The sequence below is a fragment of the Macaca fascicularis genome, chromosome 11, assembly GCF_037993035.2.
Source record: "Macaca fascicularis isolate 582-1 chromosome 11, T2T-MFA8v1.1".
Lineage (NCBI taxonomy): Eukaryota > Metazoa > Chordata > Mammalia > Primates > Cercopithecidae > Macaca > Macaca fascicularis.
The window spans coordinates 26,437,118-26,457,203 of NC_088385.1; the positions used below are offsets into that span (position 1 = coordinate 26,437,118).

Below are 20,086 nucleotides of genomic sequence, written 5' to 3' on the forward strand. Positions count from 1 at the left end.
TTATGATTGTATGCAAAAATAAAATTATTGGATACAATGCGTCATGACATGGATGAGCACAGATTCATTGGATGAATTGGAATCTAATCACTTATTACACAAAGCAGATTTTGTTTACATGTATTAACATTTTATCTTACGTTGGCCACATAAGAGACACATAAATACCATTTGATAATGACAGTATGGGGAGAAGTGAGATTCACAAGGTTTCTAAGCTCTCCTCATAACTGTAAAGATTATTAGCATTTTCATGCTACCAGGGTACTAATGTTTCTTCATAAAAAGCAGCTATTTGCCAAGCATGGTGACTCACACCCGTAATCCCAGCACTTCGGGAAGCCAAGGCAGGAGGATTCCTCAAGGCCAGAAGTTTGAGACCAGCCTGGGCAACACAGGGAGGGCCCCGCCATCTCTACAAAATATATATTTTTAATTAGCTGGGCATGGATGGTGGCATTCACCTGTGGTCCTAGCTACTCAGGAGGCTGAGGTGGGACGATTGCTTGAGCCCTGAGCCCCTGCCCAGTTTGAGGCTGCCGTGAGTTATGACTGTGCCACTGCATGAGCCTGGGCAACACAGTGAGACCCTGCTTTCAAAAAAACCCCAACTATTTACCAAAAAAAAAAAAAAAAATCTGATGGATAGTTATTTCCGCATTATGTTCATTTCTCCTAAATTCTCACAGCGATGATCTGCTATTCAAGAGTGATTTTGTATCACAAGCATGGGAATGACTGGGTACAAAGCAATCAGGTAAGAGACAGTGTAAAAGAGAGGAACAAAAATGGTATGAGGCAGTAGAAGACAGGTTTAAGTAACGATGTGTTGATGGAAGTATTTATACACCTCAAGATCATGCTTGTAATGCATTTAAGAGCAGTAGCCTTTTTAATCACAAAAAAGACTCATTCCATGTTTCAAGAGATCAGGATACAGAGAAAGTCTTGCTTTCCTGCTCTCTTATGTGAATGAAGCACCTATTAGAGCACAAAACAGAAAGAATTTTTTAAAACAATAGAAAACTAAGGAAAAAGCCTTCAATAAATGGTAGAATAGAAAGAAGCCTAATAAATACCCTACATATGGAAAACGGTGAATGAGCAGTATTTTATAGTTGGCGAAAAAGTAAAATCAATTGCATAATGGGAAAATAATTTTCTTAGCCAGAATATTCATTTCTTAATTGAGGTTTTTAAAACATAATATCAAATAGGCCTTCTAAAACATTTGAGTCTTACTTTAAAAGAGCCTCAACTACCCTTTGTCAAAAGAGCACTTTTCTTGGAGAAAAATTTATTTATAGTTTTATACTAGAACATCATTTTTCCTTTATTTGGTTAGTTCACAGGTCCACATGATATGTTGTTAAACATTTTGATCCAAAATGGGTCAAGGAGAGATACTAACTCACTGTAAAAATCTTTAAAAAAAAATACAGGGACTATCATGAACCAATGAAATATATGTTGTTAAAGTTTTTTAGACGTACCTTCCAAAATAAATTACTAATTTTAGTGAATCAAAATTTAAGATTTCCTAATTGTTCTCTAAGTAATGTTTCATTTACAATTTTTATAAAAACATACAAATATTGTTCCAAATGTCTTCAGCATTAGACTTAATATTTGTTTCAAATTTCAGATAAAGTCAGTATGATGGGCTCTGCACAATTGCTCTTATTTTGTGTTCATCAGCACCTATGATCTTGATCTATTTAATATGATTAACCAGAGCTAAGGTAAGACCCGGAAGAACAGGGTCTATGCCTAATTAGTTATAGGACTTGGGCATGGCCCTTTTCATTTCTGGACCATATCTTCATCTACAAAAGAAGAAAAAAAAAGCTGGACTGAATTATCTCTTAAGTCTATTTTTCTATATTAATTATTTTATTATATTTATTTATTTATTTTTGAGACGGAGTTTTGTCTTTTTGCCCAGGCTGGAGTGCAATGGCATGATCTCAGCTCACTGCAACCTCCGCCTCCCGGGTTCAAGTAATTCTCCTGCCTCAGCCTCCCGAGTAGCTGGGATTACAGGCATGCGCCAACACGCCCGGCTAATTTTGTATTTTTAGTAGAGACAGGGTTTCTCCATATTGGTCAGGCTGGTCTCGAATTCCCGACCTTAGGTCATGCACTCACCTCGGCCTCCCAAAGTGCTGCGATTACAGGCACGAGCCACCGCGCCTGGCCTATATTAATTATTTTATTGATCCAAAAGTTCTAATTCAGTACTACCCACAGTGTTGGTCTGTGATGAGGTCAGTAGCTTATCCGAGAGCATAAACTACCAAACTGTTACCCTCATCAAAAAAAAAAAAAAAAAGAATCTCAGCTAAATTAAAGTGCATCTAGCAAGCTCCTTATCTTATTGTAGACTTGTAGCAGTTCACAGCATGGCCTGAGTTCCACACTGTCCTAACACATTCTTCCTGCTCACTCAAATGACTGTCTTTGAGTATACCCCAGTTTGTACAGTAATATAAAAACATTAGTAGTCTTCTGTTCTATGGCATGAGAGGAGTGAAATAATTTGCAGGATCAAGAATTGCACCCACCAAGCATGCAGTTGGGTGTTCATCAAATAGTTAAGAGACTACACATGAAGTTTAGCCTACCAGGTGCACAGGCACAAGCCAAGGAAGTTTGGAAAATTAACCATGAATATGGTTATTATTACCATATCTCCAAATTTAAAATAAGGACATATGAAAGGACAGAAACAGGTTTATTTATGGGTTATCGAACTGAAACCAGTTATTTAAATAAAGAGCATGGTGTTCACAGGAGGGTAAATATCATTGAGGAATACTGCATCTACCTTATTAGGGGTCCACAAAATACAAAATTGTGTGAATACACAGACAAAATATTTTGAAACATAAATGCCCTAGAAAATGTAAAGGATGATGCACGTTCTATACACATTAGTCTAATCACTGAGTATAAAAAATTGTTATTTTCAGAAGTTCCTATTTGTGGAACTTACAGCTCAGTAAATCTGAATATACTTTCATTAGAACAGTCTCAAAACTGTGTTTAAAATAAAAAGAAGAAATATACCCTTACCTGATTTTATTATATAACTATGATATTTCAGTTAGAGATAATGGAATATTTTAAAAATACATGTTAAATATTAAATATTTACATAAGAAGGGAAGCGGGGAGGTGAATTGAGATTCTCCCTCAGGGCAAAAATTACTATCTATGTTAGTGGATGACATTCTTATTATTCAGGTGCTCTGAGGCATCCATTTGGTCAATGCTAGCTGCTCATATAAATAAGGCTGGAAGTCTATAGTTACATATTTTTAATTTGGAAATTTCATCACAAATGTATATAAATGATTAACCTTGGATTCATTTCACAAATTGTGACCTCAACAACAATGCTCTTTCTTTCACCCTTTGAAATTCTGCTTGTGAAATGACTTTTGTCTCTCCTATATACACATACACATATACCACAATTCTATATACATCACTTCATTTTAAACGTCTTTTAGTGCTCCTGAGTCTGACTGATGTAAGATGTTATTTTGAACATGCCAAAGCATCTAAACGGCTCCAGTCTTTTCTTTTCAGCCTGCATTCCTTGATAAGTGGCAAAGCTTCCCACTTATCAGTCACTCAAAGTGACTGTAGCTGTCAGTTGTGTACAAAGCGCAATCAGTTTGGAAGCGGAGACACCAGCATTTTTCTTCTCAGCTTGAAGCAAACACGTTTTGACTGCTAGTCATTCAATTTTAAAGCATCCTCAATTAGGGGCGGATGAAGATATAAAGAAAACACATCCTAAATACCTCCAGCAGGCAACAGAAAAATTTTATTGTTATCTCTTGATTTACCTTCCAGCAGCCCTATCCCTCCTCTTTTTCTGGCTGCATGACACGGGTGCTCATGGCAACATACCCTCGATCATGAAAAGATTGCCATAATATATTATACTAACTATCTGGGGAACTGCTTTTCAGGCTTGTTTATGTTTTCTTGCTCTCTCTCTCTCTTTCTCTGTTTCTTCCCCTCTCTCTCTCTCAAATTGCCCCACAGACAGTCAAATAATTGACTTTTAAAATGAAAACAAACTCAATCTTTCCAACTTACTCTGTTTATTGCTGATCAAGTTTTTATTCAATGAAAACATGAAATCCGATTGGATAATGAAAAGGAAAAGAAAAAAGTTAGCTAGAGAAAGAAACTACATATGGGAGGGAAAAATAAAAAGAGTAAAATAAATCACGAGTGGCTATGTCAGACAATTCAGCAGCAGGTATGGATGTAGGTGTTGGCAAAGCCAGGAAAAGGAATACAGAAGTAGAAAGAGAATTAAAAATGTATTCAGAACTAAATGGTGGTAATTAGAGAAGAAAAATTATAAATATATACACACACACACATACCCCTATATGCAACACACCCACACACCTATAAACAGAGAAGATAAAGGAAAAGTAAATGATCAAAAAAAGATACATAGAAACCTGAGTATGTATATATGAACACACATACAATTCATATACAATGTATGCACATAAATTAATATAAACCTGTAAATAAATATATGTATATGACATTAAAACTTGCTCATTAGTTCTTTTAGTTAAACATTTATGTACATTATAAAAATTAGTTCAGTTTTTCTAATTTACTATGTAGATATAAGTCTCAACATAAGATAATTCTCTTTAAAGAGATGATATTTATCTATTATAAGCATAGCATCCTATTTTCTTAGCATTTATCGGTGAAAGTTTAGTACTATGCACTATTTGCATATGTGGAAAATGTCTTTTCCTGATTTATAAATATTTATTTTCACCATTTATAAAAGGACAATCAATCTCTTATCTTGTTTTACTGCAGAAAGCAAAAATAAATTACTTTAAAAACAAATCCTGCCAAATTTGCCAACCTGGTAGATTTAACTCAGTTTGAGAGACCAATTAGTCTTATTTTCTAGACATCATCTGAATTAAATCACTCATTACTATTCTAGTAAGAAGAGGGAGGAAGAAGGTACCCTTTCAGTTTACAAAGTACTCAACTGTCAGGGTCTCAGAATAACACACATACGTACACACACACACACACACACACAGGCCTCAGTTCTATCATCTATAAGGTGGATATAATAACACAAACTGTCTGAACTCTTGTGCTGATAATGTCAGATGACCTCTGTAAAGTGCCAAATACTTAATAAGCAATAGGCTGTTCTTCCTTCTTACCAGTACAGTACAAAGGGATCATATTTTTTCCCTATTTATGTCAAGTCAAAAATTTATTGAAATAGAATGACATTTCAAAGGTGGTATACTAAATAGTTCATGGCTTACAAATCCTAAGATTACTAATTTAACCTTATTTGCTACAGGAAGTACTAATCTTTAAGATAGGAGATTTATGTACCTTAAACTGTTTGATAGGGTTACAAACCCTAGATATCTCTAGGGAGTTTTCGGATTATTTTGGATTGGGCTGTCAGAGGTGGCCTCCCTGACAAGAATGGCATTTGAAGACATTTGAATGAAAATCTAAAACATCTAAATTATATGATTAAAAAAGTATTCCAGGCCATGAGAATAACCAGTACAAATGCCCTGATGGTAGAACACTCTCAGCATGTTCCAAGAAACCAAGAAGGACAGCACAATCACATTTAAAAGATCACTCTAGCAGCTATGTGAAAAATCTACTTGGGGGGATAAACAAAGGAAGTAGGGTGAGCAACATGGTTAGGAGCTTACTGCAGTAGTCTGAGAAATGATGGTGAATTAGACAAAAATGACGTTGGTCAATTTGACAGATGTTGGCACAAAACGAATATAGATGGATTACTTGTGAGATGTGAAAGAATGAGGATTCCAGGATGTCTCCCAGGTAGTAGCCACATAAAACAGGCAAATGGTATCATATTCAGAGGAGGAGAAACTGGGAAAGAATGAGTAGGGAAGATAATTAAAGGATATGTTTTTAAAGTGTGAACTTTGAAGTGCCTATTAGGTATCCATTTGTATTAGTCTGTTCTCAGAATGCTAATGAAGACATATCTAAGACTGAGTAATTTATAAAAGAAAGAAGTTTAATAAACTCACAGTTCCACATGGCTGGGGTGGCCACACAATCATGGCGGAGATGAAGGAAGAGCAATGGGACGTCTTACATGGTGGCAGGCAACAGAGAGCTTGTGCAGGGGAACTCCCCTTTATAAAACCATCAGATCTCATGAGACTTAGTCACTATCATGAGAACAGCATGGGAAAGACCCACCCCTGTGATTCAATTACCTCCCACTGGGTCCCTCCCATGACATGTGGGAATTATGGGAGCTACAATTCAAGATGAGACTTGGGTGGGGACACAGGCAAACCATATCACCATTTAAATGGAACTGGGGTATCTGACTCTGAAGATCAGGAGAGAAATTTAGGCCGGAGAGACAAATTTTGGAATATTACTTTCAGGATGACATATAAAACTACTGACCAACTGAGACCATTTAGAAAGTAAGTGTAGATATGGAAGTCAGATGATGGAGCATTATCACAATTCAGCCTTTTAAGGACGGGCAGAGAATCTACCAAATAAGACTGGGAATAAGAAATAGAAACTTAAAGAGAAAAGCAAAGTGTGGTGTTTTAGAGGCTGCTGTACTGAAAAGTATTACAAAAATATGGGAGTGATCAAATTTTTCAAATGCTGCTGTAAGGTCAAGTATAATGAAGACTGAGAATTTGTCACTTCTAGAATATACTCTTTGTAGAAGAAGTTTTTCCGTTTGCTTCTCCTTCAAGGGAAAACTAGGGATAAGCCTAGTGGCATACAGGTGTCCTTAATTCCCTACTCATCTTTTCTTTCCCAATTTATTCACTTATTTGGCTCTCTTTCCTGAAGAATAATGGTGTTAAATACATACATCTCCGAGAGAGAGAGAGAGACAGAGAGAGACAGAGAGAGAGAGAGAGAAGTCAGTTTCTCATTGTTTGTAAGTTACATGAAAACGTACTAGTAAAAGCTCAAAAGAGTAGAAGTTAGTACTCTGACCAGGGAGCTGAAGCAAATTTGCCCTATGTTAGAGATGTCTGGAATGTATGTCTTGAATCATGATGTAACTGTGCTCTTCATAGAGTAACTCGTTTTGTTAACATTCTGTTAATTTCAATGGCATTTATTTTTCTGCCTATTTGTTAACTCTTTTCAAAGACAGGAGGTAGAAATTCATTCTAAAGACTTTGTGAGTACTCACAGCTATGGCATTTATTTTACCACACTATTGTGTAAATTAAAGTAAAATAAAAAATGGTTCATTTTGGACCAACATACTGACTTTGGCCAACATTCCCAAATCTTTCTGTTGTTGTTGACTTGCTTTGTTTTGTTTCTACTACTTGAAAATTACACTCCCAGGGGCGTATCTAAGCACCGATAGCCTCTATTTTATTAAGAGGATCTGGACTACAGAGCCTCAGTGAGAAACAGTTCAAGTTTGTCCACAGGTAATTTTGTTTGGGAAGAGGTTGAAAAGTCATGGGAAAAATGACTATCAGTCTGCCTTCTGGGCCAATCTCAATGATTCCAGAATGGCCATATTTACAACTTGTGAAAAAGCAGCTGCTCCAGACACATGGCAGATTTGGATAAAATGTTCCCAATGCTGAAGCTCGCTGGTTCTGTGGCTCTGATATTTCAGTTTACATGCAGATCTCTCTTCTTTAGACCACAGCAACACTAACCAAAGTTTAAACAATTATCTAAATAGATTAAATGAACTCAGGATTCACTTCAGAAATCATACTGCAAAGATTGAAGAAGAAACACAGAAATGGGAAAACAGGAAAATAAAAATAATAAAGAAATTTGAGATTCCAGATAAAAAAAAGAAAGAAAAAATGTCCTTCCATGAAGTGCATTTTTTAGTGTTTTTTTTTTTTTTTTGTGAGAAGCTCAAGTCAGGATAAATTATAAAACCAGGATTACAACTTCTAAACATTGTTATCAACATCACGTCAATATAGTAATCAGCTTAAAAGCAATACAGACTTTGTTATTTCAAATAGGGTCTCAATAAAAATATTAAAAGTTCAAAATATCAAGGACATAGAGTAGTTAAAAATCCTATGTAAATATAACCTCTCATGTTTGATAAATTCGTCCAAAACAGGGGGTCACAGGGCTAGAAAGCGCATATCCAGGGAAAGGGGATTCTGGAGGTTTTATTTAATCATAAGAGTTTGGAGCAATTTATGGAGATAATAAGACCAACATCATAAGGAGAAAAAAATAACAGAAATTGGCAGTTGGGAGTGAGAAAAGAGGAGATACACCATCCTCATCTGACAAGGCAAGTGCCAAGGAACACTTTATACTTGATTGAACAAGAAAAGGGGTTGTAAGTAAAATGAAGTTTAATAGTATCTACTCCATACATTTAAATAATATATAACTGTATCTTGAGGAAGGGGAAAGGAGAGGATATCAGAGTGGCAATAGGGGAGCTAGTAAATCTTTATGTTTCCTGGATCATGGTATTTAAAGTTGATAAGTCAGAAATAGTACTATAATTAAATTTTTTGATAGAGAAGTAAATACTAGGAGGAAGTCTATCAAAAAATAAAAACTTGAAGATTTTTAAAGTGGCTCCTTCTGAGAAAAAGAAGAGTAAAGCATAGAGAACTGGGTTTGAGATGGTTGCTTTCATTTCTTTTTGGTAATTTCTTAGCCATGTAGCATGTGTTGTATCAATGAAGATGAAAATATATACACCTGTCAATCTGTATCTCTGTCTACAGAGACAGGTTTGCCTAGGCAGAGAAATCAGATGAATGACTGGATTTCTACCATTAGGTAACTGCCAGGAGATGTATTGAAAAAAAGAGAGAATACTTAAGGAATTTTAAAGTGGCTCCCTCTGAGTGAAAGGACAGGGCTGCAGGCAGTTACCTTACGAACCCTTTAGCGCAGGCCACCTGTCTTCTCAAATGCAAGTTACGCATCCAGAAAATCCTTAAAGTTACTTCTTTATATCTCCATATTTTTCCTCCTCTTCTAATCTATCTGAATGCCAAGAAATTGTATCCTGTCCAGTTATGATGTATTTTATTTCACACAGCAAAACATTAGTTGGAGCTCAAGGAGTTAATGCACGTCTTTCTCAGGTTGAAATGCTACCTTAAGTGCACAGTGTTTATTCTTGGCATTTGCAGACTCCAAAAGAGACAAGGTTACTTTGTAATCTCTTTGTGCTCTTGTATGTGTGTCGGGTCTTTTGAGCGGGGTAAAATGCCTACCACACTCAGGGAAAGAAATCATAAATCAGCAGGTCAGTCAGGTACATACTATTATTTCACCTTTAACATTATGTTTCAATACAATATTTCAATGGATTTCTTTCTGCATAATAATTTTTCAAGAATTACCAAAACTCTAATGAGCTCAGAGAACTTTGGTGCCAATAAAATGAAACCTTTATCACAAATTAGTTGAGCCCATGACTGCAACTTAATCATTCAATTGTATACAAGTCAAGTTGTATTTTCACTGTGTAGGAATAAGTTCCCAGAGAAAGAAAAGTCATTTTAAAACTTAGGGCCATTAAGCCTTAAATGGTAGAATATTGGTAAAATAAAAATGAACTGGGCCAAAACTCGGGTAACTTGGAATTGAGCCATCGTTCCACAAGAAACAACTTATGTGACACTGGGAAACATTTCTAACCTTACTTAGTTTTAGTTTATAAATGTCAAAATGAGAGATAGGTCTAAATAAAGCCTTTCTAAAAACCTCTTATAGTTCTAAAACCATATGAATATGCAACACTGAACTCACAGTTTTTAGTGACTACTACCGTGTAAAGTATATTCTTTTTTTTTTTCATAGAAATTCTCCTCTGGCTGGAAACATTCATGAATTGCTCATCATTGGAAATACAGAAAGAACACATTTTTCTCTCTAATGACTTTGGCAAAAATGTTTAGCCCATGTACTTGGTAAATACCAGTCACAATCCCATTTAATCTTCAGAGAACCAGGTGTTAGTTAGGTATTATATTTCCTTTTTTATAGATTGGAATAATGAAACTCGGAGTAAACAATTTTCTCAAGATCACATGGCAGATATCAGATGTGAAGATGCAAAGACTGAGTTCAGGTGTATTTTATTCCACATCACTGTTCTCCATCATTTTTTAAAAAAACTACTCAACATAATTAAAATTGCATTTCATACAGGTAATTATAATCCTATACCACTGAAAGCAACCAAGTTCCTTCCTATATACTATGCAATGCACATTTTCAAACTAAGAATACAAGAGAATGGAAATATTTTCTTTGCTCTGCCCTTAGGTTCAGACAGAATCAGTGACCCAAAGCTATGACTAGTCCTGTACATGCTTACCTTATGAATCAGAAACAATGACAGGAGATTATTAAATACCAATTCTTTGCTTGCAAAGGAACACAATGAACAATAGTTGGAAAAGTTAATCAGACGGGGAAATGGGGTAAATTTTTGGAATCTCTTATAAAAGTTCTAACACTGATGCCTTGGTATGGGAATCATAAAATATGCAGTTGAAAAGAAGTACAGTATCTTTAAATGTGTACTTAAAAAGTATCTCAAGTAGATTTCATGATAGAACACATTTTTGGATTAGCCCTATTAGTTGCTATAAAGAACCTTAAATTCCATTAAGTACTATTGAAAAGGGGGAAGAAACTTATAACTGGGACATGCTTCTCACACACATGCCCAAAACTATAGAAACCCTGTCCCACCAGAAGTTTCAAGATGAAAGGAAACTTAGGTCTCCGGGAACACTCAATTTGTCGTCATAATGAAAGCTGAGTAGAGGTCACTCAGTCACTTCCTGTAAAACAGTGAATCAGGTCAAGATGAACCACTGGTCCAGGATCTTTACTGGAAACGTAAATCAACTATCAATATTAGAAACAGGTTGATTTGATGTAAAAAAAGAAAATACAAAATAAAATTGCTAAAAGATGGGGACTGTAGAACAGTCAACAGAATAAGAGGGGAAAAAAAGAGCTTCCCTTCCAAAATAATCTAGAATGATATTTTATTCTTAAATATTTAAAAATTTCATCTCATGTATTGATGTGCATTAAAGTTAGCTTGATACAGTAAATTGAAATTTAAAAATTCTCTTTTAAGTCAATCAACAAAAATATTAGAGGGAAATATTCCTGAATAGTAGAAAAATAAGACAAACTTCTTAGTGCTTCTAAAATTAAGAGTCTCATAGAAAAGTGGACATGTTCTTGAGGGAAGATGGATGTTTCCGGTATTTGTAGAGTAAACTGATTTATGATATTGCAAACAATAACAGAAAACATTCTTAATCCTTAATGAATTAGGTGGGTCAACCTGGCAGAAGACTGTAACCCTATAAAGTCTTTATAAGGAAGAAATGTAGATTGAGTTTTTAATCCAGTTAGAATTATGTAGTTTTAGAGCTAAGGTTGCTTTTTAAAGAAATAAAAATAGTTCATAAAGAACTGATCCTGAGCAATTAAATAAAACTGGTTCACTTGCAGATTCTTATGGCATTTTCTCTAGAGTAAGTTTACCTACCACCAGTTACCTACTACCAGTTAAATGTATCACCACTCTTTTCATCAGAGGTTGAGAAAGAATTAAAAATGCCAAGAGAAACTTGAAATAACCTGGATGTGATGATTAATTTTAGGTGTCAAGCTGTCTGGATTAAGGATTACCTAGCAACCTGGTAAAACATTATGCTGTGGTGTGTTGTGAGGTTGCTTTCTGAGGAGATTAGCACGTGAATCTAAGTGGCCTAGGTGGGGAACATTCACCCTCTCAATGTGGACAGGGACCATCTAATCTTCTGAGGATCCAGCGAGAACAAAAACAGAGAAAAAGTGAATGCGTGCATCTATCTGGTGGGACTGGGATACACTCTTCCTCTGTCCTTAGATATCAACTTCAGTCTCCTTGTCTTTGTACTCCAGGACTTACACTTGCAGCTTCCTGGGTTCTGAGGCCACTGGCCTTGGAGTGCAAGTTTTATCAACACCTTCCCTGGTTCTGAGGCCTTTGGACTTGGACTGAAAAACCATGCTGCCTGCCTCCCAGGGTCTCCAGCTTGCAGAAGGCCTGTTGCAGGACTTAGCCTCCATCACTGGCTCACGCTAATCACCCAGTAAGTCCCCTGTCACAATCTATCTATATCTACATCTATATTTATATCTATCTGTATCATCTATATCTATATCTTTTATTGATTCTGTGACTCTGGGGAACCCTGAGTAATATACCGGGGTATTAGAGTATGTAAATGTTTGTGCATACACACAAACAAACAAACTTGTTCATGCTTTTTAAATCAAATGACATACATTTCAAATGTAATAAAGATGTCTAAATTGACTTCTCCTTTAGCGAGATCTCACAAGAACAATGAGCAAAATGTAGGAAAATATTATCTTCGCTGTCATTTGACATACCCATCAAACGAAAAAAATTGCCCAGCTCTAACTCTTATCAATCGAATCCACACAGCAGATCTGTCTAACCCATTTGATGTATTGGATTCCTTTGCTAAAACTGGACCAAGATAATGTATTTTGTATTCATATAGGAAACAAACATTTTAAAGGCATACTTAATTGTGGACTATAAAACACTACAGTCTACTACTCCATCAATATATGCATTGTTTTCTAAGGTCCGGAGCAACAATGGTACAAAACATCTAAGGAGTACAATCAGGATGAATAATTTAAGTTAGCATCTTTATTTCTACAAGGTATCAAGGCACTGTATTAAAAAAAAAAGTAGATCAAAATTCTAGATGAGTATTTTCAAATGTCAAATAAGATAATATATGGTAAATTATTTTGTGAGCATTCAAATATATATCCATTTTTAATTAAAATAAATCTTAAAATATTTGTTATACACTCCAATTGCCTTTCGTGATAGCAGATTCTATATTTACTAGTCTTCATCCTTCCCTATGCTTCCATGAAAAAGAAGGCAGTAGGAAGAAGGAGAAAAGGGAAGAAAAAACATTCTAAAATGAAATATGGCAATGATTTATGTGGTGGGAAAATTAGTCTGTTCTACATCTTTAATGTCCTATTTCTACATATTCCACCACATCAGAGCTTTCCATAATTGTTTGAACAATCTCAGAGTAGACTAAATAATTCAAATATGTTGTTACTTTCGAAACTATTAAGTGTTTATAAGACTTCTCCAAATTATCAATTGACAAAATATATTTCAGAACTATACTTTTAGTTAATGAATATGCTGGAAGCTGTGAAAACGAATTTCTTTCAGGTTATCAGTCTTGCTGAGTACTTATTTGTTGCCTGAAAGGGTTTTGACTCTGTCAGTTTCATTTATCTGCACTAACCCTAGAAAGAAGACAAATATATTTATATATCTCAATATCTCAATGTTTCCCTCAAATTACTTTCAGTGTGACTTTATTTCCTTTAGGGACTTTTTCTTTTCCCACTCTGAAATAATAGAGGCTAGCCGCTTAACACTTGGATCAAATAGAAATTCTACGCTTTTAAAATTCTCATACTCCACACAAGTTCTATTATAGTCAGAAAACTTTGCTTCTTATCCTAGCTCTACAGTTTCTAATTGTGTGGTCTTGGGCAGGTTGTTAAACTTGGCCTTTGCTCTCTGGAATATAGTTCCTATAGTTATAGAATTTCTAGAACATATAATTTTTAAGTACTTTTCATTAAAAATGTTCTGACTTATAAATTATAGTGCTTCATGCTCTGAAGCAAGAATCCATCCATTTCAACTTTCTGTCATTATGACAGGGCTTAAAATCCACATTGTGAATGTAGTGGTCCTAATTGTGGAATAATTCCTAAGAAAGCACTGAAGGTGTTGGCTAATATAATTGGTCAGAACAGTTAATTGAGCCTTACACACATTTACAATAGGAGTTGAAATCTATGTTTGCCATTCTGTATAACCGAGGACTGATTTCAGTATCACAGAAATTATAAAAATCTAAAACTATTGGTACACTTGTCAAATTGCAGTGAAATCAAGTGACTACCACGTTGCTGATTATGGAATTACCTTACTTAGAAAAGGAAAGTGCCATGACAATATTAATACCTATGTTTTGATAATTAAAAAAATTTTAAATGCAGATAACCAGCTACCATCGACTAAAGTCAGTGTACTTTGAACAACATGAAGTTCAATGAACAGTTTTAAACCACTGAAATGAATAACCACACTTCAGATATGAATGGATTATAACATGTTAGAAATGTGCTGATCATAATTACAGTTAAGGAGGGGAAAGGTCCCTGGCTGGAACATCTTACTGAACTTCCACTGTCTCACTGAAGCTATCTACAGGTCATTAAAATCCCAGGTAGAATAAGAAAGAAGGAACAGTGACGTGTGCCTGACTCAATTAGATACAATGGGAGAAATTTGGATGGCAAAGAAGTTAAAACAAGATTAATACAAGAGTGAAATAATTTTGACACATTTGCTTCCTGTCATTTATGATATTTACACTTAATAAAATATGTTGGATCTCAAGATGTAACTTCAAGAGAATCATGAATTTCTCTCCAGATTAGCATACGGCAAAGCTGACAGTTGCCTCCAGATGGATGATGTTACATGGGGTTGGATTCACAGCTCCACCAATTAGGTTCCTTGAGAGTCACAGCAAGTGAGTACTGAGCACTTACTATGTGCCCTGACACTATGCTAAGGCTCTTTATCCATGATTTCCTTTAATCCTCAAAAATCTCTATATGAAGTAAGTGCTGTTGAGAAAGCAAACTGTCAGAAGGGAAACAAAGCTGAACTTTTGTCAAAGTTTATGACACTAGCAAGTGGTGGAAACAAGACATCACTGGAAACTTTTTTTCTCTTTGTTACCAATACAGCTGCTGCCTCCTGTATTGAGGCTCCTTATCATTGCAAATTTCCAAATAACGAAAATATGGAGGTCCTACAGCCTTCAGGCTTGTTTTCTCCAGGCAAAACCACAGGTAAATCAACTTCAACAGCAAATTATTACCGTCCCTGTGTTCCACCTTTATCACACATGGCTCTCCGGCATACAATAATAAAGTCCTCTCTGGCACTACTTCTCTAACTGAAAACCTAGGTACCTTTCTGCTTTGGTTCCCTGCACCTACCCAATTAAGAACTCTTATAGACACAATTTAACATTAAAATATAGATAAAATGAAACTTTTATCTACAATAATTTCTCCTCAGCATAAGATGAAAATAACTGTTAGCTTGCTTAGATTGCAGCTCCCTGACACAGTAGGGCCTGTGACTGACAGACACCATTTGCAAGATTCGCCTGGCAGAGGAGGTGCTATGTCATGAATTAGCCTGGAAGTCATTTTATTTTGGAGGTCATTTCAGTTAGATATTTAAGGATAAGACAGAAAATATTTTTTTAAAATTGTAAGTATATTGAAATTATGATTTCTGACCTGGATCTGTTGCTGGAGCAAATTGATTTTGTGTTGTTGCTGCAGAAGCTGCTGCTGTTGTCTTGCAATCTGTGAAGAAATTGCACATGAGAAATTTACAAGTATATTGGAGTCCGGGAGGGAAGTTACTAATGTTCTGTTTCACAAAGTTTGATTTGACACTGATTAAGATGATGAAAATAGATGTGTCTGTGCTCTGAAATTTTCCACAATTCATCCTAAGATCAAGGAAGATATTTAGTCTTTAGGAACAGTTATGTTTCTTTTGGCCTAAAACAAATGAAGACTAAGATACTAGGACAGTCAGTGATCAATCCCAGAAAGAAATGTCTGATTTTCAAACATTCCTCTTTCTGGTGATATATTAAGAAAGGTGCTGCTTCTGACATTTTCAGCCTTTCACTATGACACAGTGCTTCACAAATGGGGAGGGGGAGGTTTAAGACAGGAGTTCAGAGTAGCACAAAGTATTGCAAGACACTGTATTTATTAGTAAAGTTTTTGTATTTTTTTGTTTGTAGGTAAATAATTTTCTTATTACTGCCTCTCACAAACCCCTAACCACCAACTCAATGCATACTACTGTGGTTTCTGCTTCCATGTCTCTACCAAAATGATTCTTAAGAAGGTTGCCAATCACATCCATTATTTTAAAATTCTGAAGCGTTTTTCAGTTGTCACCTTTTGACCTCTCATTAGAATTCAACACTCAAATGCTTTCCCCTGATCATGAACTTTATCTGTTGGCTTCTGTGACATCATCATACTTCCCTGGTTTCATCTTTACCTCTCATGTCTTCTCCTTAGTCACCTTTAATGGCTCTTTCCAGACATTAAATGTTATAATTCTCTGAGACTCAATTTTAGACTCTGTTCTTTCCCTTCGTACTTACTTCCATATGTAAGCCAAGTGCTTCTAAATTTGCTTCTCTGGTCTAGACCTTTGTTTTAAGCATCAGGTCCGTTTATTGAGAGACTTATTCAAAGGAACCTCAAGCTCAACAAGCCCCAAACTAAATTTGAGATTTAGCCTTCCATATAGTCATCTTAAGTATTTCCTAACTTAGAGAACAGGACAATCACTTCCCACTCCCACTGTTATTTGCATTTATGACACCTTCTACATTTACTTAATATTACGCCCATGCTATGACTTTATATTTGTTTATCTATTTGTTATTAACATATTTCTGTCTCCTAGGGAGAAGTGCATAAATTCAGTGAGGGTAGAGGCCATGTATATTTTACCCACTGTTCTCAGCAAGTCCATTATAAAAGCAATGCTGAATGGATATCTGATAAGAATGCATGAATGGATGACATGAAAATTGCAAATATTTCATCACATGGGATAGGATGTAACTTCTAACATCTTGAAACTTATCAGTCTCTTATAAATAAGTTCTAGATCCCATTCTCATCAAGTAATAGTCACTAACATTTTTATTTTTAAAAAAATCTCTTAACCTCTATACCCAAAAGTCAAAAACTCAGGAAAAAACTCACACATCACCGTGAATAAAAGAACCCATGTGATAACGATGAGTCTACATGGCTGCACAAAAAAATGTATTTCCCTATGGATATTGATATAATTATAATTATTTTAATGCTTTAATTTGATCTTTGGAAGATAGTAAAAAAAAATACATTTTTTTATTTCTTTTTTCTTTTCTTTTCTTTTTTTTTTTTTGAGACAGAGTTTTGCTCTTGTTGCCCAGGCTAGAGTACAATGGCGTGATCTCGGCTCACTGCAACCTCCGCTTCCTGGGTTCAAGCAATTCTCCTGCCTCAGCCTCCTGAGCAGCTGGGATTACAGGCATCCACCACCATGCTTGGTTAATTTTTTTGTACTTTTACTAGAGACAGGGTTTCACCATGGTGGCCAGACTGGTCTTGAACTCTGACCTCAGGTGATCCACCCACCTCGGCCTCCTAAAGTGCTGGGATTACAGGCGTGAGCCACCGCGCCAGACCCACAATTTTTTTTTTTTTCTGAAGGAAGTGGTAAAAGAGACAGTAGAAGGAAGATTACCTTTCTCATTAAGTCTAGTTCCTTCCTCCCACATATCAATATTTCAATTGCTCTTTGCTCCTGCTCCCTATAGTCAATCACAGACCAGCATCTTGAGAGTACTTTTTAAAATATGAGTCCACTTTGAGAGGCTGAGGTGGGCAGACTGCGAGGTCAGGAGTTCGAGACCAGCCTGGCCAATATAGTGAAGCCCCGTCTCTACTGAAAATATGAAAAATGAGCCAGGAATGGTGGAGGGTGTCTGTAATCCTAGCTACTCAGGAGGCTGAGGCAGAATCTCTTGAACCCAGGAGGCGGAGGATGCAGTGAGCCGAGATTATGCCATTGCACTCCAGCCTAGGTGACAGTGTGAGACTCTGTCCCCCAAAAAACAAAAAAACCCATATATATATTTATATATATATAAAACATATAAATATACATATGGTTTATATATATATAAAATATATAAATATATATAAATATATATACGTGTGTATATATATATCATGTCATGCTATTCATCTTTCCAAAACACTTCTCTCTCACTCAGCAAAAAGCCGGTGTGAATATAATGCCTGCAAGGCCCTATATGTTATGGCCTCGTGCTACCTCTCTGATTTCATCTCCTCCCCTTTCACCCTCATGCTTGCCACATTGCATTCCTAACTGCCTCTTGTACACACCAAGGATGTTCCTGCCTCCCAAGGATACTCCTGCTTCTGGGCCTTTGCACTTACATTTCGCTCTGTCTCGAATACTCTGCCTAGACAGCCCCATGGCTCACTCCCACAACTCCTACAGGTTTCTGCTCAAATGTTCTCAGTCAATAATGTCTTCCCTGAGCACCCATTTTAAAAGAACATATTCCCATAGATAATGCCCTCATCCCCAATGCCCTGCTTAATTTTTCAACATAATACTTATCAACATATAGTTTACTGGTTTATTTATTGTCTACCCCTCCCAGCTAGATTTCAGTACACAAGGGATTTTTGTCTGTTTTATCCCCCTACTCTACTCCCACTAACTAGAACAAAACCTGGCACCAAATTGGTGGTCAATGAATATTTATCTAATAGATGAACGTGGAATGGAGCTCAGAATCTGAGGGAAAGGCTTGTCAGTAAACAGGTCCTTTAGCTTTTGTAACAGCTATACCAGCAGTATTAGAATGCACAGAATGGAGACATTCTACACTCAGTAGGGAGTGCTGGGAGGAGCGTCAGAAAAAGACTTTGCAGGAGAAGATGAACCTGCCCTGACCCTTAAAGAATAAGTATTAAATGCCCTTCATGAAAAGATCTGCCACCACAGAGTGGTAACTTTGCATGCCTGCTATGTATGGTAGAGAAGCGCTGGGAGAGCTGAATGGGCTCTAGAAACATGTCCTGTAGCTATCACCAGGGATCTTCTCTCAGGCTGTAGAGGCAGCACTGCAGGACGTCTCTCCAACACAGGAGAGAAATTCTTGAAGAACCTAGGGGTTTGTAAAGTTCCAAGGAGAATGTCAGAGGTTTGGGAAAGTATTAGAATCAAAGGATTCTAGAATCCTTTTATAATATTCAGGGATGGGCTAGAATGTGAAAGAGATAAGAAAGAAACTTCCTCTCCATCAGTCATTGCTTAGATCTTTCAGGACATGTGTGCCCTCAGACCCATCAAAGCAAATAGGGATTATTTACAAAAAATATCCCCAGCCAAGCTACATTTTCAGAGGCTCCTAGGATTCTCCAGAATTCAGTTGATTGAAAGATTGAGAGTTAAGGATAAGAAAAGAGTGGTGTTTTTTTATGCTGTTACAGGCAAGCATTCTGAACTCTTTTCTCATAGGGATAAAGCAAGAGGCATATGGGCCGTATCCAAAAGCAAGCCAAATATATCTTTAATGAAAGTGATGAGGCATTTCATTAAAAATAAAACTAACATCTTTTAACAGACATAAACCACCAAGTAGAGAAGAGTAGAATGGAAATAAGAGGGTAGAAAAAAGGAGCTCCTCAAACATAAACTGAGTATTTCTTCATGCCATTCAATCCTGCTGGCTTATACTATGAAAGATGTTCAGACGGTTTTGCAGGGATGTGTAGACACACAAATATTAAATAGTGGCCATCCTCCACTTGGGGTGGTGAATGGACTATGCCCAGAACATGGAACAGGAAAAGGACTTAGCCATGAAAAAGAGGGCCATACTTATCTGTAAGCTGAAACTGTGTCACCTCCCCTCTATCTTATCTTCTATTTACTACCAATTTTTTTTTAACTAATAGTTCATAGGCATTGCCTCCATTTTTCTACTACGTATTTTCCAGTTTTTATTGTCTGATTTTGGCTACTAAAACACTATAGAAGTCTTACTCTTCAAGGCCAACAATGAGAATCTAAATGAAAAATCTAGTAGTTTCAATTTCATATTAGAATGACTACTTTTCTGTAGCATTTAACACTGCTCCCTGTATCTCTCCTTAAAAGTCTCCATTTTGTTTCCTATGACATTGCACTCCTGGCCCCACTTCCATATCTGATTCTTTCTGCATATGTTCATTTTCCTTTCTCTGCCAGCTC

General features: G+C 36.2%; 1 protein-coding gene across 31 annotated transcripts in view; it reads right to left on the bottom strand.

Annotated features, from left to right (window-relative positions):
• SOX5 (SRY-box transcription factor 5) overlaps positions 1-20,086 on the bottom strand; it is a 1,031,820-nt gene that overhangs the window by 186,730 nt on the left and 825,004 nt on the right. For all 31 annotated transcript variants that reach the window (XM_065523881.2, XM_074006410.1, XM_074006408.1 and 28 more), the window contains one exon: positions 15,505-15,573. In XM_065523881.2, coding sequence (XP_065379953.1) covers positions 15,505-15,573 — 69 coding nt within the window. The remainder of the gene's footprint in view (positions 1-15,504; positions 15,574-20,086) is intronic.